General features: G+C 39.9%; 1 protein-coding gene across 1 annotated transcript; it reads left to right on the top strand.

Moving 5' to 3' along the window:
* The first annotated feature begins 486 nt into the window (after nucleotides 1–486).
* Nucleotides 487–16724, top strand: KIAA0408 (KIAA0408 ortholog). The gene is made up of 5 exons (XM_059700281.1): nucleotides 487–622; nucleotides 4037–4399; nucleotides 4486–4565; nucleotides 6823–8158; nucleotides 13798–16724. Exons 1-5 carry the CDS (start codon nucleotides 488–490, stop codon nucleotides 13969–13971), a joined length of 2088 nt encoding a protein of 695 aa, XP_059556264.1. The 5' UTR covers nucleotide 487; the 3' UTR covers nucleotides 13972–16724.
* The last annotated feature ends 764 nt before the right edge of the window (nucleotides 16725–17488 follow it).

Raw genomic sequence — 17488 nt, 5'->3', positions numbered from 1 at the left:
CAGCAGAATCTACCACGGTTGTGTAGATGTGCCCATGCAATTGAATTTTAGGCTTCCACTCTTAGATAGCCATGAAAAATTCTATGTTTGGATTAGGCGGTTATTTAAAGGAACCCTTATATCTCACATATACATTTAACCATCTTGTCCACTATAATTTTGCTGTCTAGTCTCAGGAAGGGGTAGAAAAAACTTTAGACAATACTTATTTTTTTTTACTGTGTTTGTTTCTTCTTAAGTAGATTGCCATCTCTTTTCTTCTAAGTCCAATTTTCCTATAATTTATGTCAATGGTTCTTGACAAAGTGATAAAATGTTGCCAGAAAGCAGATGGGTTTGAAACTCTCTCTTCTTGTGTTTATATTAGGCTTTATTTTAAAGGCAAGTGAGACTGCTTCAAATAAAACAACTCTAAGCTTCCAAGAAACAGTGAAGAGAAGGCAGAGACGAGCAGAAACACTGCTTCAGTCACACTCACGTGGTTGCCATGGACCTGCACAAGCAGTGGGAGAACACAGGGACTGCCTGGCACAAGGAAAAGATGGAGTTACTGGACCAGTTTGACAATGAAAGGAAGGAATGGGAAACCCAATGGAAGATCATGCAGAAGAAGATAGAAGAGGTACCAGTTGATTTGTTTTGAATACATTTGAAACTTGAAACTCAGAATGAAAATGCTGTTGAAGGTGTTGTTGTTTTTTTAAATATTACAAACTATTTTTATTTTCTGAATCCCACGTAAGAGATGCTTGTCTCAGTGACATTTACTACACCAAAAATAGTGTAACCTTACCCAATGGTATCAGACGTTCTAGGCTTATTTTATAGCCTGACATGAAAATTAAGAACTTGAAATGTCACTCTAAAGCAGCCGTTCTCAACCGGTGGGTCGCCCCTTTGGGGGTTGAACGACCCTTTCACAGGGGTCGCCTAAGACCATTGGAAAACACATATATAATTACATATTGTTTTTGTGATTAATCACTGTGCTTTAATTATGTTCAATTTGTAACAATGAAAATACATCCTGCATATCAGATATTTACATTACGATTCATAACAGTAGCAAAATTGGAGTTATGAAGTAGCAACAAAAATAATTTTATGGTTGGGGGTCACCACAACATGAGGAACTGTATTAAAGGGTCGCGGCATTAGGAAGGTTGAGAACCACTGCTCTAAAGTGTATCATTTTATTATTTTCTGACTAGAGTGTCTTGGTATCAAAAGTAAGGTATGTATTTTTCATGATTTTCAAATACTGAGTTCAGGAGGAAAATGTAAGAAAGACATAATTGATAAAACAAATCAGCCAAATTACAATTGAGCATTAAAATGCAGATCTTTCCTGTGATGATTTATGAATAATGTCTATTAAAGGAAATTACATATTAGATAATTCAGTAAATTCAGAAAGGGTGCCATATTTCAAACAGAAAATGGCAATGGACATGATACTTATTCTGGTAGGGTATGCCCCATTTACCATAGCAATGAAAAATGACATCCTGTGAATCTGATAGTCATTTATTCCCCTGTTAACCTTCCCTCAACATGTTGAGTCCAGAATATTCCCTTTAAGCATTTACATTGATGTGTACTTAAGCTTGTTACAACCAAAAAGTATTCATTCTTATCTTGCTTTCTCCTGGTAACATCGATGGTCTTGACTTACATGATTTGGTGCACATTGCCAAAGCAATTATTTTCATAGATTCCTTGGCCTTTATTCAGAGACAATAAAAGCTGGTGCTTTATGTGTTTGTAGTGAAAATATTTTTATATTAACAGCCATGTAATTGGTTGTGAATAAAATACAAATTGGCATGCTACAAGAAAGTATTTTTAAAAGTGTAGCTATTAAACTATTCCTCGAAGGTAGATGTGAGAAGGCAGGCATGTAGTATATAATTAGAGACTGTTTAACCAATCAAAGCATAATATGCTAATGATATGCTAAGGCAGCTCAACTGCACGCTATGGCATGCACTGACCACCAGGGGGCAGACACTCCAACTGGTATGTTAGCTTGCTGCTGGGGTCCGGCCAATCGGGAGTGAGTGAGACAGGTCGGACATGCCCTCGAGCCCTCCCGCGGTCCCTCCCAGGCCCCGATTGTGCACCAGTGGGGTCCCTTGGACTGGCCTGCGCCCTCTCACAATCTGGGACTCCTCGGGGGATGTCAGAGAGCTGGTTTTGGCCTGACGGCAGAACAACCGGTCACTATGATGCACACTGACCACCAGGGGGCAGACGCTCAATGCAGGAGCTGCCCCCTGGTGGTCAGTGGGAGCGCCACTCAGACAGAAGGTGGGCTCACAGCTGGTGAGCTCAGTGGCTCTGGTGGGAGCTTCTCCCACCTCTGCGGCAATGCTAAGGATGTCCAAACTGCTGGCTTAGGCCCTTAAGCCATCAGTCAGACATTCCCTGAGGACTCCTAAACTGCGAGAGGGCGCAAGCCGGGCTGAGGGACCACCTTCCCCTCCCCTCACCCCAAGTGCATGAATTTTGTGCACTGGGCCTCTAGTAGATTTATAAATATCTTGGGAAATAAATGCACTGTATAACCTTCAGGCATCAACTATATATAGTGCTCTCTCATCTGAGATTCAGGTAAATATTGAGCAGCAATAAATCTGTTATTCCTTAAATAATAGATGTAGTGCAAATATAGGTTGTGGCTGTAAAATGTAGTCATTGGTTTTAATGGTTATTTGATCGCCTCCTTTGAAATTTGACAAGCTTTCCCAGAACTCAAGCCAGAAGAGAAAGCCACTTATTTCCTTTATTCAGAGGTGAGCTGAATGAGTGCCTGCAGGTTAAACTAAGTTCTCAACAGGAAACAATATGGGAGCCCAGTCCGGGTGGTTTGGTTATTTGAAGCATTCATTGTCCTGTATGCCAAAAAGATGGTGGGTTCGATTCCCAGTCAGGTCACATACCTAGGTTGAGGGTTTGATTCCTAGTCAGGGTGCATACAGAAGGCAACTGATCTGTTTCTCTCTCACACTGATGATTTTCCCTCTTTTTCTCTCTCTCTCTCTCCCTTTCTCTCTAAAAATCAATGAAAACATCAAGTGAGAATTTTTTCAAAAATAAATAATTTGGGTCCACTTAACAGATTAATAGACGATCAAAATCTTAGAGTTCTTTTATATCACATAAGACAGGTTCACATTTGTTTTAATCAGGATTAAAAACTTTTTTTTAAAGTTTATAACCTGGCATTTTAAAAAAAACTCAATATTAACTAGCCCTCACCAATATAGCTTCCAGTGGAAACATCCTTTGATTGTAAAGTGTCTACTTAGGGGATAGAATAAACTGACTCTACGAGATTGTCAACTTATTTACACAGTTAAAGGTCAGTATACAAGGGGGATCATGTATTTAAAAACATGACTTTAACGTTAGTTAAACTCTTGCTTCTCTCTGAAAGCAATGAGAGAGCATGACCAGTAAATGATTCAGGTCATTCCACTATTGTGACAATGCTTCGGTAGTATAGTATCTATATGTAGATACAGTTTGATTTAATTTTGACTGAGTTGCTTCCTAATCAGAAAAACAGAAACTATCATCTGTGGATTGGCCCATGAAAAGTAGTCTTTATGGTTTATCAAAGTTTTCCAGCTAATTCAGGTTTTATTTTTGTTTTTATATATTTTTGTTTTATTGATTTCAGAGATGAAGGGAGGGGGAGAGAGAGAGATAGAAACATCAATGATGAGAGAAAATCATTGATTGGCTGCCTCCTGCACGCCCCCTAATGGGGATTGAGCCTGCAACCACAGTATGTGGCCTGATGGGGAATCAAATCAGTAACCTCTTGGTTCATAGGTCGATGCTCAACCACTGAGCCACACCAGCCAGGCTAATTAAGATTTTAGAAGCACTATTCAGAGGCATAAGCATTAATACCATGGATGGTATATAGTCATATAGCAAAGAGAACTCAAAATAGTGTGCTTAGCTTAAAAAATATGACAAAGTAAATTAAGGAGGGAAAAAAGTCTTGCCTTTGTTTGCCTTATAGCTTTGCCATGAAGTAAAGCTTCGGAGGAAAATCAACATGAGTGAACGTGCCAAGGTCATTGATCTTGATCGTGAGAAAGCCATGCAAGATAAAGTGGTGGAATCTTCTCCAAATTACCCCAATTCAGGACCATGCGAATTTACAGGGATGAATCACAGGGACGGTCTGGAAAAAGACAATAAAACGGAGCAGAGCTTACTCAGTGGAGGAAATCAAGTGTGTAAGGAACAAAAAGCAACCAAAAAATTAAAGGTAGGGTTTATGGATCCCCTGGCCACAGACAGGCAAAAGGAATGTGAGGCCTGGTCTGACCTGAGGACTTCTGAGGAAGCGAGCAAGAGCTGTTCTGGCGCCCTCAACACAGTAAGTAACATGGCTGGCCTAGAACTGTTTCTAAAGAATTATTTACATTTCAAAGTGCTAACACGCTATTGCTTATATACATAAAGGCTCTTGAAGAACTTGCCAAAGTCAGTGAAGAATTATGCAGCTTCCAAGAGGAAATCCGAAAGCGGTCTAACCATAGAAGGTAGGCTGGGACATCGATGATTATTTTATGTTGGGAAGTCAAGAAAAATACTGCTTCCCATCAGTGAATTCCGTACACTTTGTTAGTGATAATTAGCAATGAGTTATTAAAATCTGTTGTCTTAGATAAGTGATAACATCTTTAACTGAATGTTTCCCTGTTTGGTAATTCTTAAAACAGGTCTTCTAATTCTCTTTGTAATTTGACTATTAGGAATACTTTACTCTTCTGGTATTCAGTTAAAGGATGCCATCCATCATAAAGTACCAACTATCTTCTTAAGAAGTTATTTTTTTTCCTCATTTTGAATATTTAGCCAATGGAAGAGTATACAACTGGGCTAATCCAGTTAAATACATCTTAAACTATGTCAGATTTAACAACATTATGTCTTAATTACATAATGATGTTGCACTAAAATGTTTTATACCTAAGGGTCATTTATTTCTCTATATCTATATATATATAAGCCTAAGCGGCAGTTATGACCGAACGACTGGTTGACCAGTCGCTGTGATGCACACTGACCACCAGGGGGCAGACACTCAATGCAGAGGCTGCCCCCTGGTGGTGAGTGCACTCCCACAGCCAACCTCCCGCAGCCCCTTACCCCAGCCGGCTGGCCCCCGGATAGGCCTTGATCACCAGCTAGGCTAAGGGTCCCCACTGTGCACAAATTTGTGAACCAGGCCTCTAGTTTATTATGTGTTTAATGGAAGCATACATAATTTTCAGAACATACTAAAAATATGTACACACATTTTACAGTGCTATAAAAATAGGGCTTCAATTCAGAAATACCTCTATAATTGTAAAAGCAAGTTTTAGCCAAATTAAAAACATAAAGTGGAATTTTATACAAGTTGGGTAAAGATGGGTTGTCCTAGGATCAACATTTATCTCCAGATGAGGCAGGATAATTCTCTTAGAGAGCTATAGCAATGTGCCCTAGCCAGTTTGGCTCAATGGATAGAGTGTTGGCCCATGGACTGAAGGGTTCTCAAGTTCGATGCTGGTCAAAAACACATACCTTGGTTGCAGGCTTGATCCCCGGCCCTGGTCAGGTCTGTATAGGAGGCAACCAATTCACATTGATGTTTCTCTCTATTTCTCCCCCTCCATTCCACTCTCTCTACAAATCAATGGAAAAATATCCTCAGGTGAGGATTAACAACAACAACAACAAAGCTATAGCAATGTGCGTACCCTTATTTCTCTTGAGCTCTTAGGAAGCTCAGAGAGAATTTTTGTATTGACTTACAATATATTTTCTTCAACCTTGTTTTATCCATAATTTTGCTCTCTACTTGCCCATTTAGCTTTTGTCTACTACTCTCTGTTAATTAGTATTTATCTGTACTTTATTGTGAGCTAGCAGACAATATTTTATAAGTTGAAGAGTTATAAATACGATTTATATTTTGTCAATATGATTGACTTTAATTTGTGAATCCCCATGTTGCTATATGTAGGCTTTTATTTTGATGAACTCTGAAAAGACTTACTTGCCAGTTTTCTTTTACAAATTAGTATAAAATTCTCCTTGTTACTTCATGGCTTGTAGGGAAAATTTCAAAATCCTTAACAAGTAATTCAAAAACATTACAATTACCTAATGTTTCTAACTTATTTTCCACCATTCTCCCCACTCAACTTTATAATCCATCCACACCAACGTACTCACTGTTTTTTGAGTAGCCACACTGCTTTTACTGCAGCTCATTTTGCTGATCTGCCCTTTACTCACCCCCAAAATTCTTACTTTTCTTTCAAGCCCAAATGACACCTTCCATTTGGTATTACCCAGGTCTTGCTGTGCTTTTATTCAGATTTCTGTCACACTACTTAGAATATTACTTCAAATTCAAGGGCTCAGGTGACATAATGCATAGGAATTCAGCAGGCAGAGCAGAGGTAAGGAAATACCTAGAGAAAACTTGTAGAAATGGGAATACTCAAGAGTCTGAGTATAGGTGAAGTTTTAGGAAATAGAAAAAAAATGAGAGACAAGGTTGCAAAGGATAGTTTGGGTCAGAGTAAGCAGAGCCTTGAGTGCAGCACTGAGAGGTGGGCTTTGTCCTACAGTGAAAAAGACTTAGAGGCTTTGACTAGACGATTTATGTAAAAAGTGGTGCTTCAGGAAGTTGTGACTCCTTTTCTTATAGCAGAAATCCATTACTTAAGCCATGTTTGTTTTTGTTTTGAGCTTATCCTAAATAAAGTTTTCACTATTATATCATCCTTTATCATTGTTTAGGATGAAGTCAGATTCTTCTCTCCAGGAAATGCCACATATAATGAACATGTCCCCTGGAGACCATGGGATCAACAATGGCCAGTGTGTTCTTCCGATCAGTTTAGAAAAAGAAAAACAGAAAAATAGAAAGAATCTGAATTATACTGACATGCTCCAAAGCAATTTTATGAAAACATGTGGAATTGATACAATTGATCCAATACAAAGAAATGAAACTCCACCAGTTCCTCCTCCAAGAAGTACCTCTCGAAGTTTTCCCAGTGTGTTTCCTGAACAAGCTCATGAAAGTCTGAAGGAAAGTTTAGGCCACAATAGCCAGGCGGTCCAAGAGGGTCAAGGTGAAAGGAACTGCAGTCCTCATGTCCCCCTGAGGCATGACGAGATGCCTACACTGTGTCTAAATGAAGGGAAGACTTTGAAAGATGGTATCATCTTTTCTTCTTTGGCATCTGAAGCCAAAATGGATAACCAGCCTCCATGTAGTGAAGATGTTGGATGTGGCATGTGGTCTTACGACACAGTGATAGGCACAAAAAATAGCCCTTCTACCTTGTGGTTTCAGAAAACCTGTTCTACTCCCAGTAAGTCAAAATATGAAAAGATGACCCCAGATCATCCTGCTAAATTTCACTCTGACCTTCACGTAAGCAATGACTATAGTTCCTTGGTGACACAGAGCAGTGGCCCGCTTAGAAGTTTCAGTTGTGGCTTTGAAAAGACTACTAGGAATGAAACGCTGGCAGCAAAGACTGATGAATTTAATAGAACTGTGTTCAGAACAGATAGAAATTGTCGTGCAGTACAACAAAACCAAAGCTACTCAGAATCGTCTCAAGATTTTAAGCCCTGTGATACCTTAATTACTCGTATAGGCAACATACCAGAAAATGACAATGTGTCTGGTATTCTGAAAACCAGTGCCCACGTGCCCGTGCCTAGAGAAAATGTGCCTGATAATCCCACCAAAAAATCCACAACAGGCCCAGTCAGACAAACACAGGAGCACATAACTCCCAGTAGTTACCGGAATATGCTCCACGAGCATGACTGGAGACCTAGCAATTTGTCTGGCCGACCAAGATCAGCTGATCCTAGGTCAAATTACGGTGTTGTGGAAAAGCTGCTGAAAACCTATGAGACATCAACAGGGCCTGTATTGCAAAATTCTAAATGCTGCCAGGATAATTGGACCAAATGTAATTCTGATGTCAGTGTTGGGGCCACATTAAGTCAGCATTTAGAAATGCTCCAAATTGAACAAGAGCTTCAAGGAAAAACAGCTTTGTGTAGGGCACAACAAGTGAAGCAAGGAGTGGACTGGAAAAAGATAACAGAGGTGAGAAAGCAATGATCATACTTTGGTAGAACTGCATTCGTATTTAGCCATGGCTCAGGGCTCAGTCCCTTGCATTCATATAAATAGAATGCGGGTGTATGTTTTGGCATCTTAACTTTTTGATCCTTCACTTGTTAATAACTATGAACCTTACCTGTAACTCAAATGAACTTTTCAAAATGTAGTTTCAAAACTGGGGTTAGCACATTATAACTTTTTAAAATTCTGAAATGGGCTAACAAATATAATAAACTAGAGGCCTGGTGCACGAAATTCATGCACAGATAGGGTCCCTAGCCTGGCTGGCGATAAGGGCCAATTGGGTTCCCTGCCTCTCTGCCTTCTCCTTCCCTCCCTTCCTCAGCACCCTGCCACCACTGGTCACCTGCCATGATTCGCGCCGCCCCCTGGTGGTCATAGCAAGCGATCGAACTCCTGGTCTCCTGGTCCAACTCCGGTGGGGACCATGCATATTGGCCATTTATATATATAGAATAGGCTTAAGAACAGCCAGAAGTGCAAATGTTTGTTTTAAGTTTTTTGAAAAGGTATTCTGAATATGCATTTGTTGATTTATAGAATTTCATTCTTTTAAAGTATATGGGAAATATTTTTAAAATAGCTTGTGCTTTTTAGTTATTAACAATGAATGGTTCAGTCATTCCCAGCATTTGATTCATGTTTTTTCTCATGGGATTAATTTCCTAAATGAGAATATGGGCAAAACATATTTAAAGTAGCATCTTATAAAGTTCTCTTATTTGTGGAGCTAGCAGGCAGTACATTGAAATAAAAAATGACATTATAACTTAAAAATGTTAAGGTCATTCTTCTTTGTATAAATTCTTAGCATGGAAGTTGCCCCCCCCCCCAAAAAAAAATTATTTGAATAAATGGTATTCTTTTTTTGTTCCAGACAGTTTGCAAGAGTATATATAATCTTCATTAGTTATAGGTGAAAAAGATGTGGAAGAAGAGATTGGTATTTACCAAGAAGAGTTATCCAATAGTCCCCTTGTATGCATAATTTACAAAAGCTTACAAGGTGACATGTTATTATAAGTAGCTAATACTTTAGAAGTTCTTGTTTTACATAATGCAGTATGTAGGCAGCATAGTTCTAAGCTATGCAGGTTACTTCCTTCTTGTATAAAAAAGTATATGTTAGGTGGCTTTCAAACCCTACAAAAATATCAGTTTTCATTCATTTTATCAGAGACCTTGTACAAGTTTGCACAATGTACAAATGATTATCCTGCTTTTGTATCTTTGTTTTTTCTTACATTAAAAAATTTTTTTCAATTACAGTTTACATTCAGTATTACTTTGTATTAGTTTCCAGTGTGCAGCATACTGGTTAGACAATCATATACTTTTACAAAGTGTTCCCCTTACTATTTCTAGTACCCATCTGGCGCCATACATAGCTATTACAATGTTATTGACTTTTTTTCCAATGCTGTATTTTACACCCCCATGACTGTTTCATAACTATTAATTTGAATTTCTCAATCTCTTCACCTTTTTTCACCCAGTTCCCCAACCCCATCCCCTCCGGCAATCATCAGTCTCTTCTTTGTATCTATGAGTCTGTTTCTGTTTTGTTTGTTCATTTAGTTTATTCTTTAGATTCCACATGTAAGTTAAATAATATGGCATTTTTCTTTAACCAACTGACTTATTTCACTTAGAGTACTCTAGGCTTATCCATACAAATGGTAAGATTTCATTCTTTTTTATGGCTGAATAATATTCCATTGTGTATATGCACCACAGCCTTTTTACCTACTTGTCTGTTGGGTTGCTTCTATAGTTTGGCTATTATAAATAACTCTACAATGAACATGGGGTGCACATATGTATCTTTCTTTTTTAATTTCTTTTTTAATATATTTTTATTGATTTCAGAGAGGAAGGGAGAAGGAGAGGGAGAGAGAGAGATAGAAACATCAATGATGATAGTGACCAGACAGGCTGAGAAGGCGCTGGGGGACCACAGAGCCCTTGTGCCCTGGCTTTGGCCAGCACACCCTTTTCTCCATGGTTTTTGCTTCTCCAGCTCTCTCCCTCATCCTGGACACTCAGAATGACTAGTTTTACCTACATACTTAGACATGTCCAACTCCTGTCAAGCACTTTAATTAGTTGTGGTGTTTGGATACCAATGTTTTATATTTATATAGAGAGAATTTTCTAATATAGCCTATTATATATATACTAGGGGCCCGGTGCACGAAATTCGTGCACTGGGTGTGTGTCGGGGGGAGTGTCCCTCAGCCCAGCCTGCCCCCTCTCACATACTGGGAGCCCTCAGGCGTTGACCCCCATCACCCTCCAATCGCAGGATTGGCCCCTTGCCCAAGCCTGACGCCTCTGGCTGAGGCGTCCGGCCCGGGCAGCGGGGACCCGCAGTGGGAGCGGCCCCGCGATCGTGGGCTTCGCTTTAGGCCCAGGCAAGGGGCTCCTAGCTCCTGGGACTGCCAGCTTCGACCGTGCCCAGCTCCCATCGCTGGCTCCACCCCTACTTCCTGCTATCACTGGCCAGGGCGGCAAAGGTGCCTGATTCTCTGATCATGGCTGGGGGGCAGGGCTGCCTTTGCCCTGCCCCCCAGCTCTTAGCTCCCCCCTGGGTTTCCGATCACTGTCAGTGGCAGGGGACTTCTTCCTGCTTTCCCCTTCACCTCCCCGCATTGTGCCTACATATGCAAATTAACCGCCGTCTTGTTGGCAGTTAACTGCCAATCTTAGTTGGCAGTTAATTTGCATATAGCCCTGATTAGCCAATGAAAAGGGTAGCTCGTACGCCAATTACCATTTTTCTCTTTTATTAGTGTTGATACACAGAGAGAAAGAGAGATAGAGATACAAGCAGCCATTCTCCCTCTCCCAGACAGCTCTGGTACATGGGGAATGGGATGTGTCCCCATCTGTGCCTCAACCAGCAAAGCCAGAGCTCCAGAGTGTAGGGGGAGGGCAGCCACATGTTCTGAGCACCCCAGAGCCTGGGCTTTTCCAGGGAAAGGCTTTGTGCGATTGGGTACTTTTTTCCTTTCTTTTTTCCATGTACCACCCCGGCCCCCAAATCTCTGCACCAAAGCTGTTAATAAGCAATGTTGGAAAAGAATTGCATTTGAAAGAAAATGAAAATGGCACTCAGTCTTGTTTGGGGCCAGCTTGAGTGCCCTCACATCACTCAACATGACTGCCTGGGTTGGTGTTAATGTCGCCTGCGTTGCCTGCGATGCTGCCTGCTGTTGGCCAAGGATAGTTGGCCCAGGACAGGACTCCTTAAGATTAAAAAAAAGAAAAGAAAAGAAAAAAGAAACATCAATGATGAGAGAGGATCACTGATCAGCTGTCTTCTGCATGCCACACACTGGGGATCAAGCCTGCAACCCAGGCATGTGCCCTGACCAGGAATTGAATCTTTACCTCCTTGTTCATAGGTCAACACTCAACCACTGAGTCATGCTTGCCAGGCTGTATCTTTTTTAGGTGAGCCCATAAATACCTGTAAGGACCTGTAGCTTCAGGGGGGAAATGGAAACATCCTGTATAATAAAAGCCCAGCGACCATAACGACATAATGACCAGAACGACCACTTGACCAGCTGCTATGAGGTGCATTGACCACCTCTTGGTCCCTCCCCCCCAGGCCCATAGGCTCCAATTGCCTGATAGCAAACAGAAAACTGGGGTGGGTGGCGGTGGGGAAGGACTGAGGACTGGCAAGCAGGTGGAACGGCTGACCTCTTGGTTTCTCCCCCCAGCCCACAGGCTCCGATTGCCAGATGTTGAACAGGGAACCACCCAGAACCTGGGTGGGTGGCGGCAGCAGGGCGGGACTGGGGACTGGCAAGCGGGCGGAAGATAGTCCTAATTGCAGGACCCTACCCACACATGATTTCATGCGCTGAACCTGTAGTCCTATATAATAAAAGCCTAATATGCTATGTGTCCAGTCATCCAGTCGGCCATTCAGCCAATCAAAGCATAATATGCTAATGACATGCTAAGGCCACTCAACTGCTCATTATGACGTGCACTGACCACCAGGGGCAGACAGTAGACCAGTCGCTATGACGTGCACTGACCACCAGGGCAGACGCTCCAACCCGTAGGTTAGCTTGCTGCTGGGATCCAGCCGATAGGACTGAGCGAGATAGGCTGGACACACCCTGGAGCCCTCCCGCAGCCCTTCCCCAGCTGGCCAACCTCCCACATCCCTCCCCGGCCCTGATCATGCACCAGTGGGGTTCCTCGGCCTGGCCTGCGCCCTCTCGCAATCTGGGACACCTTGGGGGATGTCGGAGAGCTGGTTTCAGCCCGACGGCGGAACGACTGGTCGCTATGATGCGCACTGACCGCCAGGGGTCAGATGTTCAATGCAGAAGCTGCCCCCTGGTGGTCAGTGCACTCCCACGGGGGGCAGTGCTAAGTAGGACTGTGAGAGGGCACAGGCCCGTAGTGTATACAATAACCAGCCAAATTCTCATTAGCTAACAAGAACTATTACTAAGTATTTACCATTTTTGCATTGACTGGAGGCTTGGGAGGAGTCCTCTACTGTGGATCCTTAGGATCCCTCTTCTTTCCAAAAAAAATAAATTCCAATGAAAGAAAAAGAAAATGCAGGTGACTGTCATAGAAATTGAGGCCATCCTCACTGCCTATCCCAGATAAAGGAGCAAAGGCTTTGTTAAAAAGGTCAGTTAACAACCTAAGTTATAAAATGGGTCCCATGAGCTTTTTAATTTTCTTTTTAATGGCAAGGGTCTGAGAATGCTTTTCTTCCATTCAAATAAAAAAGCAAAGAAGGAAGAAGTGAAAGAAAGGGGAGGGGAGGAAAGGAAAAATACTGCCATCAAATGATGTCCAATATTGATAGTAACTATTAGCAATTTTGAAATTTTTGAGAACTTGTAACAGTGGCTCTTAGTGGAGAAGGAAGAAAGCACCAGGTAAATCACGTGATGGTTCGTGTACTTTTTGCTTATGGCTTCTAAAAATGTCAGTAACTCGAGAAAAATGAAGTTTCTTCTATAAATTTTCTTGTTTTCAAATAACACTGAAACATTATGAAATTCCGCCAAGAAACATCTGCAGTTCCATTATATCAAAGTTACCTAACATGAACTTCTAAGTACTGAACTTTAGATATAAAAGGAGATCAGTTGTGTTAAAATTTGTCAACGTGCCGAAACCGGTTTGGCTCAGTGGATAGAGCATTGGCCTGCGGACTGAAAGGTCCCAGGTTCAATTCTGGTCAAGGGCATGTACCTGGGTTGCGGGCACATCCCCAGTAGGAGATGTGCAGAAGGCAGCTGATCGATGTTTCTCTCTCATAGATGTTTCTGACTATCTCTCTCCCTTCCTCTCTGTGAAAAATCAATAAAATGTATTTAAAAAAAAATTTGTCAACGTGAAGAGATTATTAAATGTCATATTTCTTATTCTAAGTGAATTGCTTTGATTAAAACATTCAAGATCACAAATATTAGATCATCGCCATTAGTTTTTGATGCTTTTTCTTGCTTATAAATATGCTAATACATCAATCCCATTGTTGGGATTCATAAAATATCAAGCCCAATGTTAGTGCTGGGATAGTGAGGTGAATGTTTTCTTTGATGTTGTAGGAATCCACGGCCGTGAAATGTTCACATGGAAAAGGATTTTCCCGTCCAGCTAGACCGGCAAATCGCCGTCTCCCATCCAGATGGGCGTCGAGATCTCCATCGGCGCCCCCCGCCTTGAGGAGAACTGCCCAAAGCTGTACTATTTCTCTGCGATCTGAAGCACCGATGGTCTAAGTCTCTGGCCTGAATTGCTAGATTTCAAAAATCCCAATTGCCAAACAGATAATTCTAAGTGTTTACAGGCAATCCTGTCTCTTCGGTATCTCTCAAGATTTCTGGGACAATTTAAATCTTAACTTCTCATCAGTCTTCAGTGTTTTTAATCTATGGAATAATTATCTTCCTACATGTTGATTTCTTAGATCAGAATTTTTTAATGCCATCCTCATTAATTTTCCAATATGATTTAAGTTGAAACAGTGTACTATATTGTATATACCCACTTTCTTGCAAGTGGCAGAAAGCAAGGTTATGTGCATGGTTGTGTGTTTGTAGGTGCATGTGTTGAAGTAGGAAGTATCCTAGTGTGTATTTAGATAAGAGAACTTATGTGTTAGCGTTGACTTTGAAATTATAACATGTATACCTATATATTCTTTGTGTTTATTTAACTTTTTTGAAAATATACAGTACTATTTATATTTTGTATACCTTTTCCTAGGTATCCACTTACAGCATATGAAGTGCATATATTAACTGACAATTTCCTTGGCCCAACTACATTGAAAAATAAGAATTATACACATATCTATATTGGTAGATTTCTATGTGCAACTCATAAATAGTTTCTTAACCCATATAAGGATAATACCACTGATCTCCTGTTTTACTCTTTTAAATAAATAAAATTGTCACAGGTTTAACAGATCAGCCTTCTAAAGCAAACATAAAATGTTCACAAAAGCTTTTATATGCCATTCGGTAGTCTATTATGGCTTTAAATATATACTTGCTCCTCAGAGCTAGTATCATGAGACTGCCTTATAAACAACGTGACTTAAAATGAATTATCTTGTCAAATTCAATAACAAACATCCTTTAAATAGGATATAAAAAGAAATGAAATTATGTTGAATTCTACCCTTTATTAAAATTGTAGTAAGCTTTAGTTCAGCTACTTTATTTGGAGTCACTCATCTTTAGAGGTAAGTCACTTATTTTTTCCTAAAATTAGTAGGTAAAATATTAATTGACTTCTTTGTGAGTAAGGAAGATAAGGAATGATGTCTTATTGAGGGCTGAACTGTACTGTATTTCTTATAGTGTGCTACATAAAAAAGCCTTAAGCTAAACTTTGGCACCCATGGGTAGCATAAGGGGTGGAAACATTTTTTGGCCACAATGTGCATACAGCGGACACATAAAATCTGTATTGGAAACTGACAGATGCATGAATGTTGAGCACGGAATCTCTTAGAAGCAATTTTGCTCTCCATTGTGTCTGTATAAAACCAACCATATTATTAGATGTTAAGTCTATTTAAGCTTTTCTTTGACTACCAAAAAGGTCAAGAAATTCTTATGACAAAAGTATCCAAAGAGCCTTCTCCTTATGATATATTCTAGCAATTTAGAGAAATTCACTTCATAATACATCCAGTAAATAATTTCCAAATCCCAGACTGCCTTAACAGGCTCAAGACTGTTGCACGGTGTTGGGCAGATTTATACTTTCCAATAAGGGAGTTTCTAGGAGTTGAGCGGAGTTAAACTTCTAGAATGTGAGGTTGGAGCAGATGGTATCGATCCACTCTTTTCATTCTTGTTTCTTTCAGGAATATCCTTTTCCCTAGGAGGGCTATCAGAGAAAAATAACCTAGACACAGGTGATGTCATTCATATAATATGTATTTCACACAGAAGGGAGAAAACACTAGGGAGGTGGTAGCATAAAATGATGGACCTGTTAGGAAGATGCTGCTGTGTAACCTCGGAGAGCCTGCCCAAGAACTGTACGACATACCTGTGCCTCTGCATCACTGTATCCCAGGTAGTTTGCTGTGGATCTGTGGTTCTGGCCTTTAAGTTCAAGTCAGAATATTGAGGATCTCTTACAAAATTAGATTTCTGACCTCACCCCATAATTACTAAAGCAGATTTTCCAGATGTGGGGAGTGGGAATATGGAGTTTTTAATAAAACAAAACAAATAAAAAATCAAAATTATTTGATGATTAGGAAGATATGGAAGAAATGGCATTGATACCCAAATGGATGGGTAGCCACATTACTTCCTTGGGACTTGCCTTTCTTATCTATAAATTAAAAGTGTTATATATTAGGCTTTATAATTTTAAGCCATGTTTTCTATTAACGATTTAAATAGTGGAACACAATTTAACACGTTGGCTAAAATCATAAAACATTAGAGCTGAAAAAACTTAGCATTTAGTACATCCCCTTGGTTGTAAAGATGAAGAAACTAAAACAACGATTATATGAATGCTCTGCTTTCTCTTTTAGAGTATTTTGTAAATTTTAATGGAAAAACTTATTAAGGAAATTACCCTTGAACAATATTTTTGATGTATTGTGATTTTTAATGAGTAGTTTTTATTTCAGATGGGCATTTTCTTTCCAACACCATACCCTTCATTATGCCATCATTGAATGATTTATTTGGTTAGAAACACTTGTATCATTGAAGTTTCCCCTAGCAGGCTTTGGAGAGGAAATCTTAATTATTTCAACTGAGGATTACTGAAATTATGGGTTATCTCAGAAAGGAATAAGAATCCTTTAGTTTGTGTGTGTGTGTGTATGTGTGTGTTTGTGCCTGTGTGTGCATGTGTTTAACACTTGCACAAGTTCTCTATAAACCCTTATGTCAAAGCCAAATATAAAATATAAATGGTATTTGCATAATTCACTTTATCAAAAATTATCTATAGCTTTTCTTTGTTTTTTGCAATAAAGATGGCCAAATTATCATGCACAAAACATGATTATCTTCTACATAGAGGATTTAGCCATACTCCATGTCATTCTGAAAACACATCTGGGCCTAAGAAAAGAGAATCTGATTCCCTACAAATATTTTTTAAAATTAGTTGAGGCACATTTGTGACAAACCACTATTTGATATTGAGATCTCCTTCAGTCATTGGAAGCTACCAGATAGGATAGGTGTGGAACACCTGCTGTGGAATCTAAATACAGTGAGAATATTTTTGTTTTTCTTCTTTTCACACTGATTTTCATTAAAGCTGAAAGTTTTTATAAAGTCTGAACTCAAAATGTATGCAATTCAACCTAGCATCTCCTAAAATATGTGTATGTGTGTTTTGTTTTGTTTTCATTTCAATCTTTGCCAGAATTTCTGTATTACAATTAGCTCAGTAAATTATTTTCTGAGTTAATGATATCTGGAGTGAAATAGTTAATTTTCAATGATAGCCATAGGACTATTTACTCTATTTTTAAAGGAAGTTACCAGTAGGAGTGAAAGGGGACAATAGTCTCTGTATGTTAAGATTCAGAAGATAGATCACTGGGGATAATAGATTTTTCTTAGGGAATTCCTGGCAAGGAGAGAGAAGTTGAGACCAGGCATATCACCTCTTTAAAAAGGAAGCTGGTGGTGGTGTAGCCCAGGGAACCAAGCCTAAATGAATTCAACTCAACAAATACAAATACTAGGCTTTCCCAAGCAAATCAAGAGCCTTGGAAAAGCACATCATCAAAGACTCCAG

This window comes from Myotis daubentonii, chromosome 6 (assembly GCF_963259705.1).
Source record: "Myotis daubentonii chromosome 6, mMyoDau2.1, whole genome shotgun sequence".
Lineage (NCBI taxonomy): Eukaryota > Metazoa > Chordata > Mammalia > Chiroptera > Vespertilionidae > Myotis > Myotis daubentonii.
Note: the sequence above shows the minus strand (reverse complement) of the source record. Positions and strands in the feature narration are given on the sequence as shown.